Source organism: Agrilus planipennis, unplaced genomic scaffold (assembly GCF_000699045.2).
Source record: "Agrilus planipennis isolate EAB-ADULT unplaced genomic scaffold, Apla_2.0 scaffold79, whole genome shotgun sequence".
NCBI classification, from domain to species: Eukaryota; Metazoa; Arthropoda; class Insecta; order Coleoptera; family Buprestidae; genus Agrilus; species Agrilus planipennis.
This window is the reverse complement of record NW_020442428.1, coordinates 491,878-518,116: the sequence shown is the minus strand read 5'-3', so window position 1 is coordinate 518,116 and position 26,239 is coordinate 491,878. Positions and strand designations below refer to the sequence as shown.

Below are 26,239 nucleotides of genomic sequence, written 5' to 3'. Positions count from 1 at the left end.
TCACCCACAGGTGCACTGCCACTCCAGGCATATCTAGCTAGATCTGCAGTGGACTACCTGACGCACAGGATTTACACTCCACCTAAAGGCTCATCCGACCCGTCGGCCGTTGGCCTTACACTTTTACAGGCCTCACATTTCAACAATAACAACAACACATAAAATACATAATATGTGCACAATAACCAACTTTCTCAATATTATCAAATATTAACTGCCCTTATGGCACCTTACTCTCACTAGAGTAACCAACTGCCCTTACGGTACCTTACTCTCACTAGAGTAACCAACTGCCCTACGGCATCTTACTCTCTCACCAGAGTAACCAACCGCCCTTAAGGCGCTTTACACATCCTTACACGCCGACTGCCACTTCACCACTGACTTTAACTTAAAAGCCCTCTTACAACGGCCCTCTTTGGTTTCATTCTACATATATGTCATTAATATCTGGTTAGCCCAAGTAGTAAGTAAATGCCGAATAAATAACTTTCCTACATTACCGTACTTAACAAGAACGAACAGATCAGTAGAAGCCACTTAACTAACACTAACGCGCAGTAACACCATACAAGCGAAGAAACTTATTGCACAATATTAGTAAATATTACATACGAGATCACACCCTACTACGGTTCCAGATATGTTTGCACTGAGTCAGAACAAAAAACTGAAACGCAATAAATATTTAATAAAAATTGCTACTTTTTTTCCTTATATTTTCTACAAAATTTGTTTAACCTTTCTACAATTTATAATGAAATTCACAAAGTTGTTGTCGTAAATATTTCATTCAAATTGTAAGAAATTTGCCTGAGCCCCTGTCGATATTTCTCCTACAATTTACCACTACAATTTTATAGTCAAATTTAAGTTTACCGTTAGTTAACCTTACTACAAACTTGAGTCGCATTTTCTACAAAACGACCTCTACAACGTTATAGTAATTTTTCTTACAGCATTTTTCTGAGTGTATATCGTTATTACACTAAAATTAAGTGTAACAATAAACGACGCATATCAATTGAAGATTCATAGGAATTTTTTAATGTTTAAAGTTGTTTCTTCTTCTTTCCTTTGCATTCTGTTCATAATGTTTGGGTTCGGGGTTTAGATAGTTTAATGTCCTACAAATAAAACGCAAACGAAAATGTAGAAATTCATCGCCAAAAACCTTACAATGTTATATGGCCGCTACCGCCTAGTTTTTGTATGACAGTCATTTGAAGTTTTTGACTATGATAAAGAAAGGGCTATGTAATGTCATCATCGTAAGATTGTCAGTCCTAAGACTGGTTGGACACACACCTTCACTCTTTCCTATCCTCAGCTAATCTCCGCTTTTCCCTAAAACTAGAACAACCCACACCCATAACTATTTGCGAACAGTAATCTATTCTAGGCCTACCTCTACCCTTCCTAATTCCAGTTTCTGCTTCTAATATGTCTCTGACTAGACCTTCATGCCTGAGAAGGTGTCCTACCAACCTATCTCTCCTATTTCTTATTGACTTCCATAGAGTCCTCTGTTCTCTTATTCTTTCTAATATCTCTTCATTTCTAACCTTCCCTATCCACGATTTCCTCACCATTCGCCGGTAACACCACATTTCGAAAGGTTCTAACCTTTTCTTTTCCGCCGCGCCTACTGTCCGTGTTTCGCACCCGTACAGCTCTTCACTCTAAACATACACCTTTAACAACCCTTTTCAAATTTCTAATTTAACCGTTCGCGAGCATAGAAGTGACTTCTCTTTATTGAAGGCGACTCGACCCCGCGCTATCCTCTGTTTTATATCTCTACTACTTCTTTCGCCCTGACTTATCTGACATCCTAGATACCTAAAATCAGTCACTTCTTCTAATTTTTCGTCTCCTATCTTAATATTCGCTCTTTCCCTACTTTTCCTTCCCTTGCATACCAGTATTTGTAATGTAGTAGTTAAAAAAATGCAGTTGATGCCCAAGCACACAACCAAATTTTATTATAAGTAAACTCCTGATACTTAATTTTGAGTTTGTAAGTACGCTTTAGTAGGTAAGCAAAGGCGATCAAGGGGCGATTTCATTGGGTAATGATAAGGAGTTTGGTAGAGCTTTACAGGTGGTATCCCAATTTCTCCTAAATTTTCTACTTCCTGGTTCCACTGTACTTTGATCTCTTATTGGTTTCAACGAACTTCTCTATCTGGTTGACTGATCTTTCTGTTCAATTCAACGATGTTCGAAGAAAATTACTCTTCCTTTTTTCGCATGGTATCTGAGGTACTTTCCATTTCTGAACGATCCATCGTCTGATCTATAATAATCCCCTCATATCTATCTTTTTGACAATTGCTCTGTTTGACGTACTACTCAGGCATTCGACTGGGTATGGGGCTTCAGGATGGATTATGTCTTTAAAAAAGTTAAACATAAGAGTTGCTAGTTAGGGTGTTCTCCGGCCAAATTTTTAACGGTTTTGGCGGATGGAATCATAAGCCATTGACCATTGCTACGGAAATATTTGAGGCCAACTTCAAGAAAGGTGTCGTAAGTTGCATAAACAGAATAAAATAGCAAACATTCATTAAGTAGATATAACTGTATTCGGTTTAATTCCTTCAACGAGCCGACGTTCAAAGATATCATCATAATCAATCATCGTTTCTAGTTGGTACATATTTTGTATGATAAGTGCTTCATTGATGTGAATCGTGCATTCAACTTCAACGTATACCTACTGAATGTAAGTTTTTATAGCTATTCAATGCAGGCTACAATCACTTGTGGGCTCAATTAGGATGGATTAGCAAGTGTAATGATGAAAGTTGGGTGTGTACCGGAATTGTGTGAGAAATGCTGAGCAAAATTTATTATTCTAATAATATTTGGGATCTTTTAGTACATATCGTAAGGTACCTGGGTCGAATACTGCCACCTTAAGGTTTGACATCAATTTTCTCGTGTTGCTTAAAATTTGATTTTGAGATTACTTATCCTTTATTATTTGGTAGTGTATTTACTTAGGTATGATATTATAGGACAAAGAAAACAATATGTAAGCAGAATTGAACTTAAATAATTAATTTTTAATATTTGCAATCANCACCTTTTATATTGTTAAATTTACCATAACCTAAGATACTAAAACAAATAACTTAAAAAATATGCATGGGTATTTCATCTACGGTTGCTAATAGCTAAATTACAATAAATACTTTTCCCTGCAGTCTAATTATAATATGAGAAATTCATAAAAACTTACGATTGAAAATTTATAACAGCGACGCACTTTTCTGTTGAACTGATAATGGCGGACTGGCGGGAACACATGGCGTGTTGCAACTACCCCATTCCAATATGTTCACATACACTATTTAACACGAATACTTACTGACGTCGACTCAGCGGTATTTTTTTAAAAAAAGGGATATGACCATATTTTCCGGCTGGACAGGTACCTTATTTTATAATAGGTAATTGATTACTGGTTCTAAGTTAATGAAACAATAAAAATATAGAATAGATATAACACACTTACAGGGATGTTTGATTAATAGTGGTAAAATTAAACTATTATATTCTAATAAAACAGGGGTCCAGTTAACAGTGATTAGTAATAATAGGAGTAGGTGTTTGTCAAGCTAGTGTTCTTGTTAAAGTTTTGATTTACTTTAGATATTTAATTTAAAAACACCCTGTATGATATATATTTGGAAATCCTTTTTTTTTAAGTATACCCTCCTACACAATATGAATAATTCACAATGTAACAGGATCATTTTTTATTTCGAATACAACCTAACGATATATAATGCTAAGGTACCTACAGTTTATAGTGTAATTTAAGATTACTACTGGTGGTGAAAAAGTATAAACTGTATCTAATAATCCTGAATTGGTAGTCGAATTAGGAACTTCATTTAGTGATAAAATTACAATAATAAAATTATGCTAATAAAAACCTGATAACCGATAAGCGCAAGAAATTTTGTTGTCGTTATTACCGATATTTTTAGCTTTGGTTTCAATGGCAAATTTGCAGAATAATTAAAAAGTGACGGTACATCAGAGTTATCGTTATAACCGGTGTTGTTATAACCAAGTTTCACCCTATACATTATTGTTTTTCCAAACAATTGCTCGCTACTTCATTAAATTTTACAGCCAATAAAATAAACGGTCATGAGTTAATATTTCATATTATTACTTACACTTATAATAATGTGTACAATAAGTGTGTGCTAAGTACTTGTTGTTTCGTTGTTTTACACATTATTAGTGTTCGATAGGTTGCGTGTCATTGTGTGAATGTAACATGCGTGATTGCATGTAACTGATATTCTCTTGTTATTTACAAACAGGCTGTACTTGCTATTGGCCGATGCAGTGGGCGTTATATTTAATTATGTGAAAACATTGTCGCCCATTGGTCAAATGATTAAAATATTAAGTTTTCAACAATGAGTAAAAAAAAGGGAACTGGAAAATAAATAAAGAAATAGGTCAAAATCAAGATCGTATTGGACGCGGACATCATATATGTATATTTCATACCCCTTTGAAGTTGACATGATAAACTAAGCAGGAAATGGATAAATAATTAGCCGTGAAAACTAAAAATTAGTCGTCATCCGGGAAACCCGAAAACCATTTTACATGGAAACTTCAAAAGGAAATGGTTCATAGCTGTTTATCAGTTTCGACTTAATCATTCTAAAATTAATACAAGATTATACAAAGGTTGTTCACATTAAACGCGGGGCACTTTTAACTTAANGTGGGTTTTACAAATTTAACTTTTAAGACTGCTAACGACAAAACTATTTATTTACACTAATTATTAAAGAACTTAAAAACACTATTAAATTATTACTAAATTTAGGTTAAGAATTATTCTATTTATTTACACTACTGTTGATTTATCACTATTCACTGCGCTATGTATTTCACTTCTATCACTGTCAATTTATTTCTCGATTCACTTCTGCAACGGTCAATTTATTTCTTCTCTCGGCGATCGTCTTTTCCTTTAAATACTCTTTTGTTTACTTTTTGGAACCTTCTGGAAACATCCGGATAGTTTATTTTTTTCCTTTGAACTGTGTAACTGCTTTCCCAGAAATTCGCATCCATGAACTCTGTAGTCTTCTTCGATAACGACCTTGGTGCTAAATCTTGATGGAACGTGAAGTTACCGTTTGGGTTCAGCCAGTAGGCATCTTTGCCCAAAAATTTCTTCAACACATTGTTGATGTGTTGATTTTGGCACCAGGATCTACAAAATGAACACTTGTTTTGCCATTAAAAGAGACGTCAGCCCATATTATAAAGTCTTTGAAGTTTTGGGCTCTTTTGATGCCGACTCACATATTGCATTCTTCGTTTACCATTCAATTATCCATATAAAACCAAGCATCGTCTGTTGTGATGAAATTCATCCTCTTTTGATTGTTCAACAATTTATATAAAGCCGGCCCTCTTTACCCCTCTTTCTGGTCTTTTTTTATTTAATGTATTTTTTTTTATGTGATAACATCATGCATTTGATTTACATATCTTGAACTTCTTCTCCATTAATTTATGAATTCGTGGATTTGGTTTATCGGTTAGTTCTGCGAAAATTTTCAACTTTAATGTTGTCTTTTTGTTTCATGTTTTTCGATTTTATAAGAATGTTGCATTTAATGTTCTCAATTATTGATTGCCTAATACAAACAATAAACATCATAAATAAGTCTTTATATACGTTAATTAATTGCACTGTTATTGTGGATAATTACAACATCGCTAAAATTGATTAATATGATTCAAATTTCAGGAATCGTTAAGAAACCATGCACATTTTCATCGTATTATTACATGTAATAGTACTTGTTGTGAATACAGACGGTGCCATGTTTCTGTAAAAATCATGAACCATTATCTAGGTATTTATGCACAATAAGATTATTTAGAATACAACGTATGAAATTGTATTTGTAAAATGAACTTATGAAACCTTACGTTAAATGGAGCATGGTTGTAACAATATAAATTACAGCGCCAATTCTGATGCCTACAACGTCCATTTTTCATAGTATCGCAAATTGACTAATTAAACCAACGCTAAAAAAATCGGTTATAACGTTAACAAACTCGGATATAACCCTATAAAGTTGATGCCTATTCCCAATTGAATTGTTATGTACTACTCATATTAAAAATTAGCTATCTTCGTTTCTAGCGGACTTTCCATTAAATACCAACCTCACAATTGTCCCAAAACACATTAACTCCCGTTCAGAGTTGTTAAAATAGTGTAATGTTCGTGGGTTTAACAAAATTAACTTGTAAGACTGATAACGACAAAAACTATTTATTTATACCAATTATCAAAGAACTTAAAACACTATTAAATTATTACTAAACTTAGGTTATGAATTATTCTATTTATTTACACTACTGTTGATATATCACTATTCACTGCGCTATTTATTTCACTGCTATCACTGTTAATTTATTTCTGGATTCACTTCTGCAACGGTCAATTTATTTCTTTTTTCTCTCAGCGATCGCCTCTTCATTTAAATACTCTTTTGCCTACTTTCTTGAACCTCCTGGAAACATCCGGATTAGTTTATTTTTTCTTTGAACTGTTTAACTGCTTTCCCAGAACGCAGGTACGACACACACATTTACAAATACGACGCACATAAAGAAAGGCGCCCGCGGCTAGTCGGCGAATCACGCTCATGCTCGCTACAATACTAAAGCAATGAAATTTTAATTCATGGCTAGCTGATTTTGAACCAAACGGTCGAGTTGAAACTGTAGAAGTGAGCCTAATAATATTGTTTATTAACGCTAAAAGTCTGCAAGGTGACAAAATCATATTAACGATTATCGTTAATCAAAAGTTGATATTCCAACAAGCTCGGATCCTTAAAAAGGTGCCGGATCTACCGGGTACCGGTCCAAATCGGGTAACTGGTTCATGTCTTTTAAATACATAAATCTTAGACATAGCATATGTAGCAGCAAAAATATAAATTTCTGTATTTTAACTTTCTCAGAAACATCTTGAATGGTTGGAAATTTTGTACATCAGTGGTCGGGTACACAGACCCTTCAGTTCGGGGTATGCGTACCACTAATACTGAGAAATGCAGGTACCTGAACAGCAACATACCATTTTGTATTATATAGTCTATAAGGTTCGAATTTTACAGTCAGTACGATACCCTTGCTTTTGCTGTTCTCATCTGCCTTGTTGTGTTATTAAATAAAATTATTAAAAGCCTTTTTTTATTCTCTGTATTTTCGCGCCAGTCTATCCCCTCAGCATAGGTAATCGACAATTTGTGTCAACCATTTGTCAAGTACCTTTTGTATTTAAATCAAATGTCCTATCCTTTCCCCTAGATCTCATCAAATAAACCGTTTTAAGGCGTTATATGGTACGAACTTCAGTTTTGACTGGCTGATCGTTCAGCCGTACACATAGTTAACAGCGTAGAGAAGTCCTTAAAATTTAGCTCGCTTCTGTGGTGACGAAATTTGCCTTCCACTGTAAAACCGGCACTGATCCTACAATTATATCTCACAGTATTATAATTTGTGTACTACTTAGAATACAACTAAAAACAACCGCCACCCCATTGACAAAAGAGCGGGTCATTTGGAATCTTACATTCATGCCTTAATATGGCCTATTAAAGATGGGGTTGTGTGAACGTAAAAACGCTAATTATTCATACAGTAATGATGATCTAATTACTTTATAATCACTTGAACTTATTATAACAGTTTTAAATATAAGAACGGTTAATTTAGAAATTCGAAAAAGGTTGTTAAAGTTGTATGTTTGGAGCGCGGCGTTGTACGGGTGCAAATCATGAACAGTGGGCGCGACGGAAAAGAAAAGGTTAGAACCTTTCGAAAAGTGGCGAATGATGCGGATAACGTGGATAGAAAAGGTTAGAAATGAAGAGGTATTGGAAAGAGTAGGAGAACAGAGAACTCTATGGAAATATAGGCGACAGGTTGGTAGGACACCTCAGAAATGAAGGTCTAGTCAAAGACATATTAGAGGCAGAAACAGGAGTTAGGGAAGGGTAGAGGTAGACCTAGGTTAGATTACTGTTCGCAAATAGTTAAGGATGTGTGGGCTGTTCTAGTTTTAGGGAAATGCGAAATTTAGCTCAGGATAGGAAAGAGTGGAGGTACGTGACCAACCAGTCTTAGAACTGACGACCTTATGATGATAATGATGATGATGATGATAATCGTAAGTTATTTTTGTATTCTCAAGTCAATAAAATCTTTATTATTAGTCATAAATTGTGAAATATATCGTGTTTTAAAATAAAATAAAAAAAACCCAGTGCATCAAATTATCTTTCAACTGTACTTTACGTAGAAAACTCTTGTTAATGTTCGCAAACTGTCTAAACATGGTGATAAGGTGAAATTGTTTTTCAATATGTGCTCTTAACTTTAACCTCTGAATTACATCACCATTGATTCTGGATAGTATAAATATGTGCCCACCCTCACGTTATGACCATTCATATTCAATATTAGTTACACCGTGTACTCTTCTCTGTTGTAACGATAATGCTATCCATAAGTGTTTTTCTGATATCGTTTGCTTTCTTAGTTTTTAAGCATTCAGTGAACGCGGCCGGTTGTGATGTTCCAGCTTCTTCATTAAAAAATAACAATGCACCACCGCTTTTTTTCCGTACCAGCGCCGATATGGGCAGAATAAGCGATAAATCGATTGTCAAAGCAGCAGGTGGCAGAATGATCTTCAACGATAACGAAGACGTAAAAGTGGTGTGTTCCATTGATAAAATGGATGTCAATACAGTGACGAAACACATAAAATGTCTAAACAACAAGTTCATTGAAGATGGCATATACAAGGACCTTAAAGATATAACCTGTCAAAATTCTCGTCCTCCCGCACCAAGAAGTGAAGTTCCGGGTCTTTGTAAGAACGCCTTTTTAACTGTTTCCGTAGGTTTTCGAATTGATGGTGTTTTTTTAAACCGTATCGAATCCTGCTATGACAACAACACTCGTCTTCCTTTATACACCAAATCGATTTTAGACCAATCGATCAGTACTTGCCCTACGGGGAGACCGGGATGGTACAGCACCGGTACTTTTAGAATTATGTTACCGGCAAATATAGAAGAGATCTACACTATAGATAGCCAGAGAAAAACTGTCAACCAATTATTAGGACTTCCTTCAGGTGACAAAAGTTTTATTGGCGATGGTCACATGTACTTTGCCAGAGGTCACTTAACACCGAAGTGCGATTTCACCTACCCTTCGGAACAACGTCTTACGCACAACTATTTCAACGCCGCTCCCCAATGGCAACAATTCAATGCTGGAAATTGGAAAGTCTTGGAAGCAAGTATCAAAGACTTCGTGACGAAATCGACAACCTTTGATCACATCGTCGTATATACTGGGACGTACGGCATCACAAAATTCAATAATATCGATATTTATTTGTACGTTGGCCAAGGCATACACGCTATACCTGTACCTCAATATTTTTGGAAAATAATTTACGAACCTACTAGCAAAAAAGCCACTGTGTTTGTTATAAATAACAATCCAAAAGACATAAAGATACAAGCCATGTGTAGAAGCTTTTGTGATACACTTGGATGGCTTAAAAAATCTTTTGAACCGACTACCATATCTAAGGGAACCTCATTTTGCTGCAGTTACCCAGACCTAAAAGGTATTATACCCAACATGCCTGATATTGAAGTTTTAGGGCCACTCTTGTAATAATATTAACGAAATTGTTGTATATTTGATTGTAAGGGAAGGTAACTAATAAAATCAACTTAAATTAAACCCTGTATATTATTAGTACTAATAACTGAAAAAACGAGCAGGACATTTAAATAATATTTTCGATTTTTATTTTATTTTTATATAATTTTTCCTTTTACCAGAAATCAAANAGAGGCGCCAAATATTTACATCTTTTCCCGGAGTTTCTTTCGAGGGGAAGGGAATTTTTTCCTAGATTTGCACAAAATACCGTTAAAAAATTTCTAAAAATATCCAATTTAAAAATTCTCTTTCGCCATAAATTACCTCCCATTCCATTGATAATAGTTGGAAAAATTTTCCGTCATTTTGGATTTTGTAATTTATTTAGAGGAGTGAACGTAGTCAGAAAAGAGGCATTGTTTCAAAATAATTTGTAACTGCATAAAAATTCATAAAAACTTTTGAAATGTTTAAAATAAGTTTAAGTTCAAAGTTGTTAAATTAGTTAAACCGAAAATAATCTTATATTTAATAAATTATTCATTTTACAATGATTTTTACTAAATAATCGTTAATTCATGCAATCATTCGCTTTGAAACTGCATATAAGTACCTTGTAAATTATTAAAACATATGTAGTACTTCTAGAAAATCTACTTTTTAATCTTCAATTGGTTTCATATCGTTTGCTTTGTGCAATCAAAAGATAGCTACATACCTGTAGCGTGCGCGCTCCCGGAAGTCTATTCCAAGGTCAACAGACTGTTGACAGTAATAATCAGGGTGGCAAATTATAACAGCTGGCGACAACCAGGCCTTTTTATGGCAGATACAGACTCATAGTTCTTGTATTATTATTACAAAGATCAGTATTGTTCTGATCATTTTGTTGAGACGTAAAAATTGCGATAATTACAGGTTCTTATCACTTTGTTTGATCAAAATTGGGTAAGCAGAAATGCTGAGATATAATCTACCACTTAAGAATGAATAGGTCTGTAAAAAGCGTCGAAATTTCAAATTCATGATAAAAATTAGTGTTTTTAGAGAGATAAAATGGAATTGATGGTTGTTTGTTATGGATTTATTTGTTTTTTTTTATTGGTTTATTCTTTTTTCAATATTAGTTCTTTAATCTTATTAGTTGCCTTGTTCTAATATTAAGCTGTTTAGATGGTTAGTACGTTGTAGAAAAGTTTTTTTGCAGTTACTATAAATAGCCGAAAAGATCGATTCATTGTTCGAAATGATTTCGCAAAAAAAACTTTGTAAAAGCATGCTCACTTTGCTAAAAGACAATTAAATTCAAGGACTGGAGGTTGTTTAAGTTCAATTCCGGTCGTTACTACTGGTACCATCAGATGTGGTGAGAAATTCAAATGAAATTCTAACATCCAAGGCCAGGATGTGCCAAATAAAAATGGACCAATCTCCAAATATTCTCCCTAGTTTTTGTTGATAAAATTAAGAAATTGTAGATTAGAAAAAGAAAACTGACAACTTATAGGTGCTTACTTACATAAAAAGTACCTAATATGTGAAATACGGTGTAATCAAATGAGCTGGGTTATAATCCGGATACTTCCACATTAGGTGGTAATGATTATTAATATGGAGGTTATTTCCCATTTTTTTCTGTTCAAAAATTCATTTAGCAGAAAAATTAAATTATAAATTAAATAAAAATTTCCTTTTTCATAAACTAGCATTACATTCATTTTGTCTAAGCAAATTTTCTTAGGTCTTGAAGCTGACAAAAATCGGATGTGTTAGTGGACGTCTCTCTTACTCTTGTTTGTAGAGATCGAGAGAGAGAGAGGTGACGATGAAGATTGGATTAGTATTTTATCTGGTGAATATATCCAATAGGACTAATTTTATAATGCTTCTAAAACTGACTTATTATAACCATCATAAATTAAATAAAAAATCCCCTTTCTCTAAACTAGCTCTAAATTCACCATGTCTAAGGAAATTTTCCTAGGTTTGGAAGCTGGCCAAAATCGGATGTGTTGGTGGACATCTCGCTTCCACTTATTTGCTGCTTGCAGAGAGCGCGAGAGAGATGAAGGGGTAGATTCGATTTCTGGTTAATATAGTCAATAGGAATAATTTTAAAATGCTTGTGAAACTGACTTATTATAATCATCATAAATTAAATAAAAATTCCCCTTTCCCTAGACTAGCTCTAAATTCACCATGTATAAGGAAATTTTCCTAGATTTGGAAGCTGGCCAAAATCGGATGTGTTAGTGGACATCTCGCTTCCACTTATTTGCTGCTTGCAGAGAGCGCGAGAGAGATGAAGGGGTAGATTCGGTTTCTGGTTAATATAGCCAATAGGAATAATTTTAAAATGCTTGTGAAACTGACTCAGTATAATCATCATAAATTAAATAAAAATTCCCCTTTCCCTGGACTAGCTCTAAATTCACCATGTCTAAGGAAATTTTCCTAGATTTGGAAGCTGTCCAAAATCGGATGTGTTGGTAGACATCTCTCTTAATTTTATTTGCTGCTTGCTTCGATTAGCCTTCCATTTGGTGAATGTATCCAATAGGAGTCATTTTATAAGCTTCTGAAACTGACCCATTAGTACTATTATGAATTAAATAAAAATTCCTTTTTCCCTGACCTAACTCTAAATTCACTTTGCTTACGGAAATTTTCTTGAGTTGGAAGCTGGCTTTAATCGAATGTTTTGGTGGACATTTCTCTTCCTCTTATTTACTGCTTACAGAGAGCGAGAGAGAGGTGATGAGGAGGTAGGTTCGATTAGTCTTCCATCTGGTGAACACATCCAACAGTAATTATTTTAAAAAGCTTCCAATATTGACCTATTAGTACCATTATAAATTAAATAAAAATTCCCTTTTATTTAAATTGGCTTTAAATTCACTATCACACCTCGACTAGTAGTGAGGGAGTAATGGAGATCTAATTTTGTTTTAGACCCCGGCGGCATTACCCATTTGCTCCGACTGCCTGGGTACTGAATCGAAGAATAAAAACGGATTATTTGAGAAACTCAGTGCCTGTTCTGGATGTGGTACCTGCGTCCACTTGTCCTGCGTCAGTTCGGGGTTGGAACTGTCGTTGCTTCTGTCCAAGGGTGGTAAATGGTTCTGCGAAGAATGCAAAACGTGTGCAGGTTGTGGTAAGTTTTTGAACGTGCTCTTTAATGTTCATCAATTTTATTTTATATTGTTTTTATATTTCTTATATGTTAACGCAACGTTCTATAATGTTTATAATAAAAATAAGAGTAACTTAAATAGCAAAATGTCACTCATAATATAATTAGTACAAAATTATTAATAATGACATTATTTAGATTTTAATTGTTTTGGCTCTGGGCTAAATAATTGAATTGCAAAAAGATGACTTGTCCATAGCGTCAAATACGTAAATATACTTTTACAATTGAATTAAATTTTAAGTATATGATTAGACCTACCGTAAACTACCTTCATAAAATATCTTCAATATTATTATGCTGCCAAAAAGAAAAGCCGTAGGTTAACCACTGAACAAAAGGAAATACATGACAGTGACTGCTGCCTTCTGTTTATCCATCAAAAAAGTAATTTGTAAAAAATAAATTAAGAAACGAAAAGTACTACATCGGCCGCGAATAGAACCTTTGACGCCGGTGTAAGGACCACGAACAAAATTCCCTCATCAGCGCCATGTTTTTTAGACTCCTCCTTTTTGTACACCGTCCAATTAGAATTCGACAGTGTATTTGATTTTGAGTTTTATACGTTTTATACTAGGCTTTTGTTTAGCGGTCTTTTTTTGTAGAATATAAGCAAGGAGGCATATAATAAAATAACGAAATATTGTAAATCATAGTTACTACCAAGTTACCACCTTTTGGAAAAGTAATTGAAATGCCAGAATGTGTTTTTTGTGGATTAGGTAGGGAAATTCCCTGCAATTTTCGAAGTAACTTACATACAGATGTTTATATCGTACCAGACATATCTACTTTTTTTTCTGTAAAGAAGTTGTGGCAGTTAGCTAACTATTAATTAATAAGTATAGGAAACCTGCAGGCCATTTTTTTTATTAAAGCTTTCTAAACTCAAAAAAGTATTTTTTTTCTCTTTCAGTCGTTTTTAGTTTGCATTATTGTATTTAGTTTGAAATCTTGCACTCGAACTCGAGTTCGACATTTGTTATTGCAGCAATTACGTTAAATGAAATGAGCCGATCATTTCGTAATCAAAAGTCGTTTACGGAATTCACGTCGTGATAGTTTACGTTCCTGGGTGCAATATACATAGGTATACATTTGTATTTTTTCCTCGTTTCTTATTAGACAGATATCGAACACGTATTCCCACCTTTTGTTATTCCTATTAACAAATATACATATACAAAGGTGCGACAGTGTTTTAAATAGTTTTCTGTTGATGCAATAAATGCTAATCATTTTTTAATGCAGATAAATCATATTTGATAGTTATTTAAGCATTTTAATAAAAGTTAAACGAATTTGAAATTCGAGTGGTTGAAAATTTAACCATGTTGGTTTTTGTTAATGCTATATCAAAATAAAATAATTTCATCACTGAACCGCTTCCGGTTATATCTACAGTAGGAAAATAAAATATTTACTGTTTTAAATAGATACAATGTTACATACATATATTAAGAAAAATTTTAACAGAAAGTGCCGAGCTTCCAAGAGGTGATAGAACACCATAAAACATGAAAATTAAGTAAATGTTTGTATTACTTAAAGTTTGCCGTTTTCGAGAAAAACGTAGTTTAAAGAAAAGGTAAATTTAATTCCGGCTCTGCTAAAGAAATGCGGTCCGCAACGCTGCACTCAATATTTTTTTTGCGCATGTTTTGCTTATTTGTTAGATTAGGTTAAGTGTGATTCGGGGTGTTTATGTTGACAGTCAACCTCTATTTGGCAGTCGATTTGCAGTTCAATAACCTAATTCAGCAATACATCAATCATCAGTGTAGGCTAGTACCTATGTCACGTTAGAACACTTGTTGCAACATGATGCTTATTTACGGGTTTGAACCATATCGCCGCTGTAGGGACGAAATTCTCTATTTCTAATAAAACTATCCCCAAAACAGTACACGCGAAATAGCAGGAAATGTTGACTCCTCTCATGTGACAATGTGGCAATTATAAAAGAGCAGTTGCTGCATCCCCATCATTTGCAACGAGTGCAAGCCTCGCTTGAAACCAATTTTCAGTTGCGAGCGGATTTGTATCGGTAGTCTTGAAGGAAAAGTGCTTCATGGCGGTACGGTGGTAAACGACATCTGTTATTTGTTCTGTTTGGTTACGTGCCTACTACATAGGGTTAACTACGCCATGGATTCACTTCGACATTCTTAAATTCCACTAATTATGGTAATATAGTACAGGTGGCGTTGATCCCGGTGTTGTAGGTAACTCATAAACTGCTGTCTTATTAAGGCCACAGGTAGAGTGGGTCTTCATACTGTCGGAACAATCTACGGATATACGCTGATGAGATCCAATTAGATGAAACCCGCGACTATGGATGTATGTTATTATAATACGTCTCATAATTAATGATTAATATTTCTTACTATTTTTAATAAAATAATTAATTCGACTAAAAAATAGTTTGATTATGAATTGATAAAATAAAATAATACGAATGTAAGCGTACTATGATATCAGATCACATATGTATATTCATTTCAACCGATCTAATTTGTATTATATTTTGTAGCTAATTTGTACTGAAAGAATTAATTTTGTAAAAATTGAATAATCTGCTATTATCTTGACATCACACTAGCAAATTACATTTTCGTTTTAGTTGATTTGAGGGCTGTAATAGGTATCAAGCTAGCAGTGATTCATCCGATTTCCTATCATGTATAAGCTCTATGAAATTAATTCTTTCACTACTAATTTAGTTACAAATTACTCATGTTTAGATAGGAGGGATGTGTATTTGATCTGCTAGCGTAATATACGTACAATAACTTTCTGTTGTTTCAGGTAACTCAGATGTTTCGACATGTCTTTTGTGTTGTTGTAATTGCGATAGAAATTATCACATGGGTTGTCTGGATCCACCCGCTGAAAGAAAACCTAAGTGCCCTTGGCGGTGTAGGCATTGCCTTAATCATCATGATAATACAAAAATTCGGAAGCCTGAGCCAGGCAGTGTGGTTCGAAAAAAGATTGACAAAGTTCGGGAAAAAATCAAAGAACAAAAACAAAAGTAAGTTTTTGCATTTGATCTAAATATGCATTTTTGTCAATAACTCCATATATTTCAATTGTTTTATATCAAACGTATACGTGCCTGATTTTTAATTTAATGGAATGATTCGTCATTTTTACAATGAATTGCTGTTTTATCTTATTTTATTATCTTTTTTATTTAAACTAAGTGAATTTGTAAAATAAATATTTTCTTTATTATATTAGGCCAGTAGCAGATTCGGTTGAAGTTACGCGCTCAGCGACCCCAGCTGTGTCTTCAGCTGTTACAACGGCGAGCACAACAACCCCTTCAACTTCTGTTGTACCATCGGCAACCCCAAAATTGAATGGTCCACGAAAAAGTAGGATCCCTCCGGCAGCCAGTCTAAGCGAGAGCGAATCCACCGAGCACGAGGGTACGCCAACTCCCTTCACTTCACACGCCCATCCCACAACCATCACCACAACTACCAACACTACCACCACGACCACCGTTACCTCCAACTGTATCCCTCCTGCCCCCGTTGCCTCTGCCGCTGAACGCCTTGAAACGTCCGATCACATGTCTAAAGAGAAGCAGAAGTTCTTTCGTTTATCTGCATTTAATGCCAAAAAACGTCGAAATAAAGGCAAAAACGCTGTCCCCGAAGATTCGTCGAATACGGACATGGGGAGCAGTCAAGCGACTGGAAGTCGAAACACAAGTCCCTCCAGTAACAAGCCGAGCAGTAGCCGATGCCTTGGATCGGAAACGGGAGTCGAAATCGAAGAAGACAAACAGCCTGTTACGAAAAAGCAAACGAACAATAACAAAATAGTAGGTAAGAGTGCCGCCCACATCACAACAACAAATAATTCCGTTCAGCGCGATTATAAGAGTCGTAGTTGTAAAACTGTAAGGCCAGAAAATAAGAAGGTTGAAAAGAAGAGTAACCAGAGTAATACGTCCAAAACTGCCAAAAAATTAGCAGTAAACAATAAAAAGACGAACGTCAAAGAAGAAAAGAAAAGCGACAACAAAAATTCAGTCGAAAATTGTGAAAGCTCCGACGAAGAAGATTCGAGTTCGTCGGAGTGCTCGTCTAGCAGTATGACGTCATCTTCGGGTTCTGATTCGGACGAGTCGTCAACCGAAAAATCCCGACCGGCCGTTAAAATTACAAACATCAAACTGCCTACAACTATGTTTGCCTCCAACAATAATAAATTGGAGACGTTTGGTAGCGTGGGTGGCATTACTCCAGACACTAACGGTGTGTGGGGCTTCGCAGCAATGGCTGCTCAAGGCGAAGAAGTTCAACAGGCCGATGTTAAGGAAAAAGAAAGCAAAGAGGCCGATGAGAACAACAAAAGTGACAAGAGCCGTAGTTCGGGTTTCGGACAATTAAAAGGTTTATTCGACGGCTTGTCACATTTATTTGCTACCCAGAAAGGATCGCGAATTGATAACGTACCGAATTATAGCTTGAACAGTCGCAGACGAAAAGACATTCCCAATAAGGATGCGGAGGCGAATGTAAAGGGCGTAAAGCGGGTCGCCGCAACTAGACCATCCAGTTTACGTGAACCTTCTACTAAAATCCCTTGTCCTTGTCCACCAATTCCATCTCATAATACAATTAACAATAACAATCCATCCTCAAAGACCTTTCCGCCGCCGAGAGAGGCAGCGCCTTCACCCGTTGTACAAATGACGCCTTCGAACCTGGTTAAGACGGCTGTGAATTCGAAACGGCACGAATTAGAGCGACGGAGGTTCCTTAAGAGTGAAGCTGGGTTGGGGCCGGTGGGGTTCACACAAATGTCGTTGTCATTCGAGGACGATCGCACGAAAAAGCGCCTTGCTGAGGCCGTGCAGGCGCCTTGTTTGCAGTCCAACAATCAGACGGGTAAGATCGGACTCCAGCCCAACTACACTACTTATCTCTGCCGTTTTCCAATCCATCTAATCTTCCGTTTGTCTACATCCCTCGTCGAAATGATTGATCCCTATTTACTCCTCATCTGTTCCTACCATCCATTTTGTTTATACTGATCAACTAGTCCGGTCTGAAATAAGGGTCATTGTTTTTGGGGTAAAAAATTCTCCATAATTTTAATCATGTGTATTAAAACAAAATTAAAACGTTTGAATGGTTCATTTCTATAATTCGTATTATTTCTTTAATTGTAATACATCTTTGTATGTCCCGTATGGGTTCCTATACCATTTATTCAATTGTGACAGTTTCTGAATTATTACAAGTAGTATCCTAAAAACAGTATTACAAATTGATAGCGTGGTGATACCTGATTGATGGTTGTTTACTTTTTAAATATGTATTTATTGAAATATGTTTGAGTTTCTTTGTGTTTCTGAGAAAGTTCTGCGGAAACCTTTAAGAAAATTGTTTTCATTTGTTTTCCTAATGTAAATGTTAGGCCTATTTAAATTTTAAGTAACCTTACTTGATTGGTTGTTTGATAAATATATATTGTATAAATGTACAAAGTTACAAATGTAGCATTATGGTAAACTTTCCATCATCATGAAGGCCTTTATTTCAGATGCGAATACTATTGGCCCATTGTAGTACAAATTACTCTTGCTTCACTTAATAATCCTGCATGCCGCTGGTGTGGTAGTTCTTAGTGGATTGAAACGTGGAGGCCTAACGTTTTTGTTGAATCTACAACCTACCTGTTACACATATAATGTGTCGCATTACAATTTTCTGTTTACGGAAACTTGTTATCAATTTTACAAGAAACAAGTAAAAAATTTTTTACTAAGAAAATACATATATGTATGGGTTTATTCTGATTGAAAACCTAATGATTTTAACGTGTTTTATATTATATCGTTTTTGTGGAAGTTATTCAAGTAAAATTTTTATAGAGTTCGTGATTTTCATAAAATTAATAATGAAAGTTTCAGTGAACAGGTACGTGTGCGATTTTGAAGTGTTGATTTTTTTAAGTTGTCTGAAGTTAGGCACCACAAAAGTACCCTGCTTGTTATTCCTGACACATCACATTTACAAATACTCACACAAGCTGATTTTACTTGTCTGATTGACGGAATGGGATAAACTTACCGGAAAGAAAAACTGAAAAACAAAATTAAAGAAATGTTTTTGATTTGAGTTGACACGTCTAGAAATCTGCCTAAGTCAGATAGTAAAGTTGGTAGCTAATTAACTTAAGCTAAGTTGAAAGGTGACGATTAATTTTAATGGCATGTATTTACATTAACAGCTCTAGTATTTATTTAATTGAAGCTGTTTAGTTGTTGGATTCAGATGTAGCATTCAGTATCATATCACAGCATTGAAACATTAATTTTGAACATAATCAGTATACATATCATTAAGGAGTAAAAAATAAATCAAACTATATATTTTATTTTGTAACTTTGCTTCTTTTTAATAATTTAAATGCATGTTTTAATTTCGCACAGTTCTTATTGTGTCACCTTTTGCATTAAAAACATTTATAAACAATGCTTTTCGGTTTATTAAATCAGTTTTCTCTTCCAGAAAAAATAGTTCCACAACAGCTAGCACCCGGTGTTACTCAAAAAGACGTCGACTTGTTCCAGCAGACTCGTGAACGTGCAAATTCTACAACAGTCGGTCCATCACAAACAGAAGGCAGTGTATACTGTTCCCCCTCCCAGATTATGATAGGTCAAGGTCGATGTCCAGCTGGAATAGAATTCGGTCGATATGAGATAGAAACGTGGTATTCCAGTCCTTTCCCTCAGGAATATGCACGTTTGCCTAAACTATTCCTTTGCGAATTTTGTTTGAAATATACAAAAAGTAAAGCAGTCCTAGAAAGGCATCAGGACAAATGTACATGGAGGCATCCACCCGGAACCGAAATATACAGGTGCGATGAATTATCTGTTTTTGAAGTGGATGGAAATGTGAACAAAATCTACTGTCAGAACTTGTGTTTGTTGGCGAAGCTATTTTTGGACCATAAAACGCTATATTATGATGTTGAACCGTTCCTTTTTTATGTGCTAACGAAGAATGATAAAAAGGGATGTCATTTAGTAGGATATTTTTCTAAAGAGAAACACTGTCAGCAAAAGTATAACGTATCGTGCATTATGACCATGCCCCAATACCAAAGACAAGGTTTTGGAAGGTTCCTGATTGACTTCAGTAAGTTTCTCCTTCTCTTGACTTAAATGTTGTTTGCTATTATATATTTGTTTGTAGGTTACTTGTTGTCCAAAGAAGAAGGTCAGCCGGGCACTCCTGAAAAACCGCTCTCTGATCTTGGAAGGGTATCTTACCACGCTTATTGGAAGTCTGTGGTTTTAGAGTATCTTCATAAACATCGTTCAGAAAAATTTAAATTGACTGAGATAAGTAAAGAAACCGGAATGTACTGTCATGATATCGCAATGGCTTTACAGTTGCTTGGATTTATCAGAACGGCCCCAGGGGATAATGGTCCCAAAGCCGTTTTGGATATCGATTGGAAACGCGTCTCTCAACATGCAGAAAAAGTTGCCAAGTCAAAGACTCGTATACCAATTGACCACGAGTGTCTGAGGTGGACTCCTTTACTTACTCCGACAGTTAATCCTTTTAGAGAAGACAAATCCGATAATGAAAAACAATCCAGCTTTTCAGAACCGACTGCTGATATAGTCGTCCCTGTCCCCGAAAAAATTATAATCGAAACCCAAACTGGCGTTAAAATGAAGAAAGGAAAGAAACGAAAGACAGTTACCACCCCAAGAGTTCCAAAAACTCCCAAGAACGAACCTAAACCCGAACCAGCCGCCGTTTCCGAAGAAGTGGAAATAGAAGTGACATCATCCGGTCGAAGACGAACAAGGCCGAGCAAGTTCAATGAGACAACTTATGCTGATTTAAAACCAAAGGCACACCAAGCGCTTGAAACGCCAAAGAGAAAAAGGAACGAGTCCAATGCAAGCGATAAGGATACTGAAAATGATAAGAAGAGAAGTAAGTCCGAAGATATAAAACGAAGTATCACTAGATCTGCCAAGGCTAAAGTCGACAATGAGGCTGCCTCCGAAGTTCATGAAGCCAAAAAGGAAGCAGTAAATGAATTGCCAAAACCGGATGCAGAAGAGCAATCCTCTAGACCTCGCCGTACTACTACTATTAACAACATTAAAGAAAAGCCGAAAGAAAAACTGGGTGAACGTTGGTCCCAACGTCGTGTTAAGCGAATGGAAATGAAAGAAGCTAAATCTGGAGAAAAAGAGCCTATACCTGTTTCAGAAAAAGAAAATGTCCGTCAGTTAGCAGAACAGAATTCGATGGTGGTAGATGAAACTTCTAAAGAAGTAGCTGAAGTGACACCACCATCTCCAGAAAATGTCATTGCTTCGAAGCTTCCCACTCCTTCTCCACAAATGAAAATTAGAACTCCACGATCTTGTAGAAAAAAGAAAGGTTGGGCCAAAGGCCGTTCAAGAGTAAAGCCGCAAATTGATAAAAAGCGACTAACACTTCCAGAAAGTATAGTAGCTAAACATGTCATCACACCAAGAGAAAGTGAAAGCGAATCACTTGCTTCTGAAAAATCTGACGTTGACTTTCCTATTCAGAAAGAATCCAATGGCGACTCGGTACCAAAAGAAAGCAAACACAAAAAGCCTAAATCTTTGGATCTTGAAGAGAAACTTCCTTTGCGTAAGAGAAACAATCAGATTTCTAGTGGAGAAGATTCTTGTGCTGAAGCCGACGACGAAATGGAAAATGACGAGAGAGATGACAAAATAACCAAGGAGCGAAAAACATCACCGTTTGCAAAATACAAATATAGCTCGCTGCAAAAAGATTATCGGTCTTCAAAATATAAGAAAGATTCACTCAGGCTTTCAGAAAACAATACAAAAACTACCGAAACTGTGGCTCCGAACTTAGTAGACAGAGATCAGGACGATAATATGGAGATTGAAGAAATACCTTCGACTGCTGGTAATGCAATTATCGAAAATCAAATTGTAAGTAAGAGCGTAACAGAGAATGTTAAAAGGCAAGATCAAATAAGTAAAGTGGATTCTCCTACAACAACCACAACTTCAGAATCCGAAACAGAAATCGATGGACAAAAAATCAAAATAATTTCTAAAAAAGAAGCATTGGAAATAGCCAAGCAAAATCCAATTGTTATGTCTCCAGTCAAAGAAGAATCAGAAAAAGTTCCAGTTCCAGTTATAGAAACTTCTTCTGTTAAACCAAATAAAGAAACGGCAGCGTTGGTTAAAACCCCTGAGCCTGAAAAGCCCAAAGAATCTCTGAATGAAGTTGAAAATAAAATCGCAATTAAGCCAACCAATGAAATATCCTGTATAGATTCTTCAGTTCCAGAATCTCAGAATATTGAGAACTCCGAAAAATCAGTATTGAATATCCCAAAGGTGGAAGAACGTTTAAAACAACCGTCCGGTGTGGAAGATAAAAACATAATCGATTTAACCGAGTGTAAAGATGATATCTCTCCTCAATCTCAAGAAACTTCCAGGTTAAAAGAAGATCCCTTTGATGCATTGGCAAGATCATCAAACACAAATAAATTGGTCGTCGAAGCAAAACCGAAAGTAGAATCTAAACCAGTAGATATTAAACCAACCGTTAATAATCCTTTGGATTCAAGGAATAATAGTAATGAAGAATATAAGGTTCCCAGTGAAGATTTGAAAGCAGTTGAAACAAAACCAGAGAGAAAATCCCCTTGTTATGATTCCCGAAAAGATGTACCCAGAACTGTCGAGAACGATTCGAAAATGATTGCAATCGAATCAAAAAAGTCGAATACGTCCGATTCCAAAACTACCGAACTAAAAGCGCCTACTGTGTCTTATGAAACAAAAGTGACCAAACCTGACTTAAAGTCAATTGCCTGCTCCAAGTCCTGTGACAGAAAGCCTATTGAATTTAAGACAGATGCAGTCAGATTGAAGGAAGAATTAAAGCCACAATTAAAGCAGCATTCTTCTAAAGTGGAGTTAAAGCATAAGCAGGAAAAATACGATATATCAGACTTAAGATACCAAAAGCCTTTGGATGACAAACCTTATGATGCAAAACCAAAACTAGGTCACCTGGATAGTGAAAACTTACTCGCTAAAGCTGACTTTTCAATGCCAAATTATCACATGGCACAGTACAATCAGTGGCCGTGGGAACGATTAGCGTGGGAAAAAGGTTTATATTTTGATCCTACCAAAAGAGAGTATCAAAGTTACCCGATGCCTTTACATATCCCTCCTTTAGATATGTTGCCAAAACACACTTCCACAACTTCTTTAAGTGAGAAAGAAAAAATGAAATCACACCGACATGATTCCAAACATTCTCTGCAGAACAGTAGCAGTTCGAAAAGTAAAGACTTGAAAAATGGGAGCGATAAAGATAAAATTTCTCCGAAAAAAGACGAACGATCTTGCAGTAGTAAAAACAGAAACGACCCAGTAGATAATCAGATGCATTGTTCAGACTTTTGCAGTAAAAGCATCGATACAGTAAAAGCGCCCTATTCTTCTAATAACATTCAAGCTACTCATAATTATACTAAAAGTAACAGCATGTCATTGGGTAATGGCACAATTCAGACAGGCAAAAGTATGTCCAAAAGTAAAGATCTTGTTGATAAAAGTTCACAGCAAAGGCAAAATCCGCCAGAATCAGTGGTACAATCTCAAACACCGCTTAATGTTAAAAATACCCCTCCAACTCCCACTTCAGATATACCATCGATGGGTGTTTACACGCCAGATTCTACAACAAATTCAGTGCACAGCCTCCATTACGGTCAGTGTGAATTAGATGTTAGTCAGTTAGGTCTGGAATCGCCCACCTCTATAGGAAGTGATATGGCCTCACAGAATTCGGTTGAATCGGCACGACCTCCTTCTGTTGTATCCTCTCATCATCAGCAACAGCAACAACCTCAAACAAATTACGATTGTACCGTTCAACATAACATGCAGCAACAAAATTTGGTTAATCAGCAGGTGAGTGAATGCTATTTCTTCCTGAGTACTTTTCGTTTATTTTTGTTTATTTTATTTATTTAACTTGACAACTTATTATTGTGTACTTTTAAGAATACTAACTTAAGAATGTCTATGAAGGTACAACAAAATCAAACAAGTTTGCCTGCTTCGAGTCCTCAGCAGCCCACTAATATTCAAGTTTCTATGCCAACTTCTGGTATGCCCCAAAATCAGCAGCTTAGTCCTTCAGTAAGTCAGCAGCAGCAGCAACAACAACAACACAGTCCAAGTATAAATCAGCATCACCAACAACAACAACAACAACAACAAAGTTCCTCTAACAAGCGTCATGTTCAATCGCAAAAGCAGCGTTCAAACACAGCCTCAGCCTCATCTACTTCGAGTAAGCACCAACACTCCAATGTTAGATCAACACCACCTTCTGCCCAACACAGTGGCGGAGTACAACAGCAACCATCTCGACAACAGAGGTCGACGCCTCCAATCCAGCATCAACATATGCAAGTCAGTCCTACTCAAAGTCATCAATCTGCTCAGCAGAACATTCAGCAACAGCAGCAGCAGCAACAACAACAGTTACAGGCAATGCATCATGCCATGCAGGTAAGAAACAATGTCAAGTGAGTATTAATTTGTAGTTTGAATGATGAGATAACAAAAGTTATTATTTTAATATTCATACATATAAGAAAACTTGATATTATATTTTTTATAGGGTTATGGACATCATCATCAATTGAGTGCGTCCGCTATGCATCAACATGCCCATCACCCTCATCATCACTCTGTTATAAGCCAAAGTAATTATATACCTGTACCTCAAATGACGGTAAGTTCACAAGCATTTACTGCGCAAGGTCCCAGCACCTACGTCAGTATGCCTGCGGCCATGACTACCGTCATCCAGCATCGTATGAGTGCACAGCAAAATACTGTGGGCCCATTAGGCGGTTTAAGTGCTGCCGCCACTCTGTCTGGTCACCAGAAACTTAGCTCCTCCCCCTCATGTGCGGTCACTACCGCCGGTAACTTTTACGTTCAACCGAACACTCACGTGCATTCTCATACTCCTGGCCCCGCACCTGCGCCAACTACTCCCGCGCCCACTGTTCAAACAAACACAAGTCAAAACACCTCCGGCAACTCTAGCTGCAGTTTAGCGAAATTACAACAGCTAACAAACGGTTTAGATATGATGCCACCCTCGTCTTGTAACACCATGACTCCTCCACCGTCAGCAATGACCTTAACTCCGTCCCCTACTCATCATTCGCACGCTAATATGACCCCTCCTCCTTCACATCAGATGATTCAAAACCAATCCGTTCGAAATCTCGCAACTCCACCCAGCGCGATTCCTACCAATTTGCAACCGCAAGTGCTCGGCTATCATCCCAAATATTATCAAGCGAACATGAATGTTAATCAATTGGGCGGTACGGTGACGCCACCTATCGGTCAGAATTTGGGTCGTTCTGGACGGAATTCATCCAACGTTGCAGTGCAGCATATGCAAAGTTCGTCGAGCCGCGTGAGCCCAAACGTGACCCTTAACCCTAACATTATGGCCCAATATAACTCCCTAAACGGATATAGAATGGCCGCTCAGCAAACCCCTGGCGCTGTGACAGGTTATATAACAAATACGGGTTTTATCAACAATACGACGCAAATACCTATGCAAATGGGTGTCATGAATATGGCACAGACTCAGTATCAGGATCCAGCAGCCATACAAAGGGCTGCACAACAAAATACCATGTATACCACATACGGTTACATCAATGGTAGTCTGATGCAACCCCTTAATGGAACTATGCGACGTTAGTTAAAACGTTTGGGATTATGCTGTGGCGATCATGAAGTGAGTGTTGCGTACTGTTGTGCCCGGGCGTAACGCATGTGAATTCAATGAGATCTGATGGTTGTTTTATATTCAGTACAAAATTGTATGCGCGTTCTATGTATGATAACTATTTTTATAAGTATTTAAATATAGAAATTTCATGAACAAGGCACAAACATTTATGTGCCAGAAAATCATGAAGTTATCTGTAATATTCATCACGTACTATAATATTATATAACCTAATTTATAGACATTTTTAAACGTTTCAAGAAGTCTAGCATTTTATGAAATCAACTTAATTATTGTAATAAAAAGTTGTAAAAAGAAAATGAATACCAGGATAAGAATATTTATATATTCTTATATCTACCTTTCCCAAATAATAATAAAATACTTATTGTTG

The 26,239-nt window shown here is 36.1% G+C and overlaps 2 protein-coding genes across 4 annotated transcripts in view; both read left to right on the top strand.

Moving 5' to 3' along the window:
* The window catches only part of LOC108734627 (histone acetyltransferase KAT6B), a 49,252-nt gene extending 23,044 nt beyond the window's left edge, over nucleotides 1-26,208 (top strand). Inside the window, exons 4-10 of one of the 3 annotated variants that reach the window (XM_018466259.2) lie at nucleotides 12,724-12,928; nucleotides 15,782-16,007; nucleotides 16,217-17,880; nucleotides 19,510-20,145; nucleotides 20,203-23,984; nucleotides 24,105-24,590; nucleotides 24,703-26,208. In XM_018466259.2, the coding sequence (XP_018321761.1) occupies nucleotides 12,724-12,928; nucleotides 15,782-16,007; nucleotides 16,217-17,880; nucleotides 19,510-20,145; nucleotides 20,203-23,984; nucleotides 24,105-24,590; nucleotides 24,703-25,815 (8,112 nt within the window). In that variant the 3' untranslated portion in view covers nucleotides 25,816-26,208. The remainder of the gene's footprint in view (nucleotides 1-12,723; nucleotides 12,929-15,781; nucleotides 16,008-16,216; nucleotides 17,881-19,509; nucleotides 20,146-20,202; nucleotides 23,985-24,104; nucleotides 24,591-24,702) is intronic. The other 2 variants (XM_018466260.2, XM_018466261.2) reach the window with 2 other exon arrangements.
* LOC108734629 lies at nucleotides 8,522-9,849 on the top strand. Its single transcript, XM_018466262.2, has one exon. It carries the CDS (start codon nucleotides 8,581-8,583, stop codon nucleotides 9,778-9,780), a length of 1,200 nt encoding a protein of 399 aa, XP_018321764.1. The 5' UTR covers nucleotides 8,522-8,580; the 3' UTR covers nucleotides 9,781-9,849.
* Nucleotides 26,209-26,239: the final 31 nt, after the last annotated feature.

Excerpts from the sequence above, each read along its gene's own strand:
- LOC108734629 (XM_018466262.2), top strand. The coding sequence starts at position 8,581 with ATGCTATCCATAAGTGTTTTTCTGATATCGTTTGCTTTCTTAGTTTTT.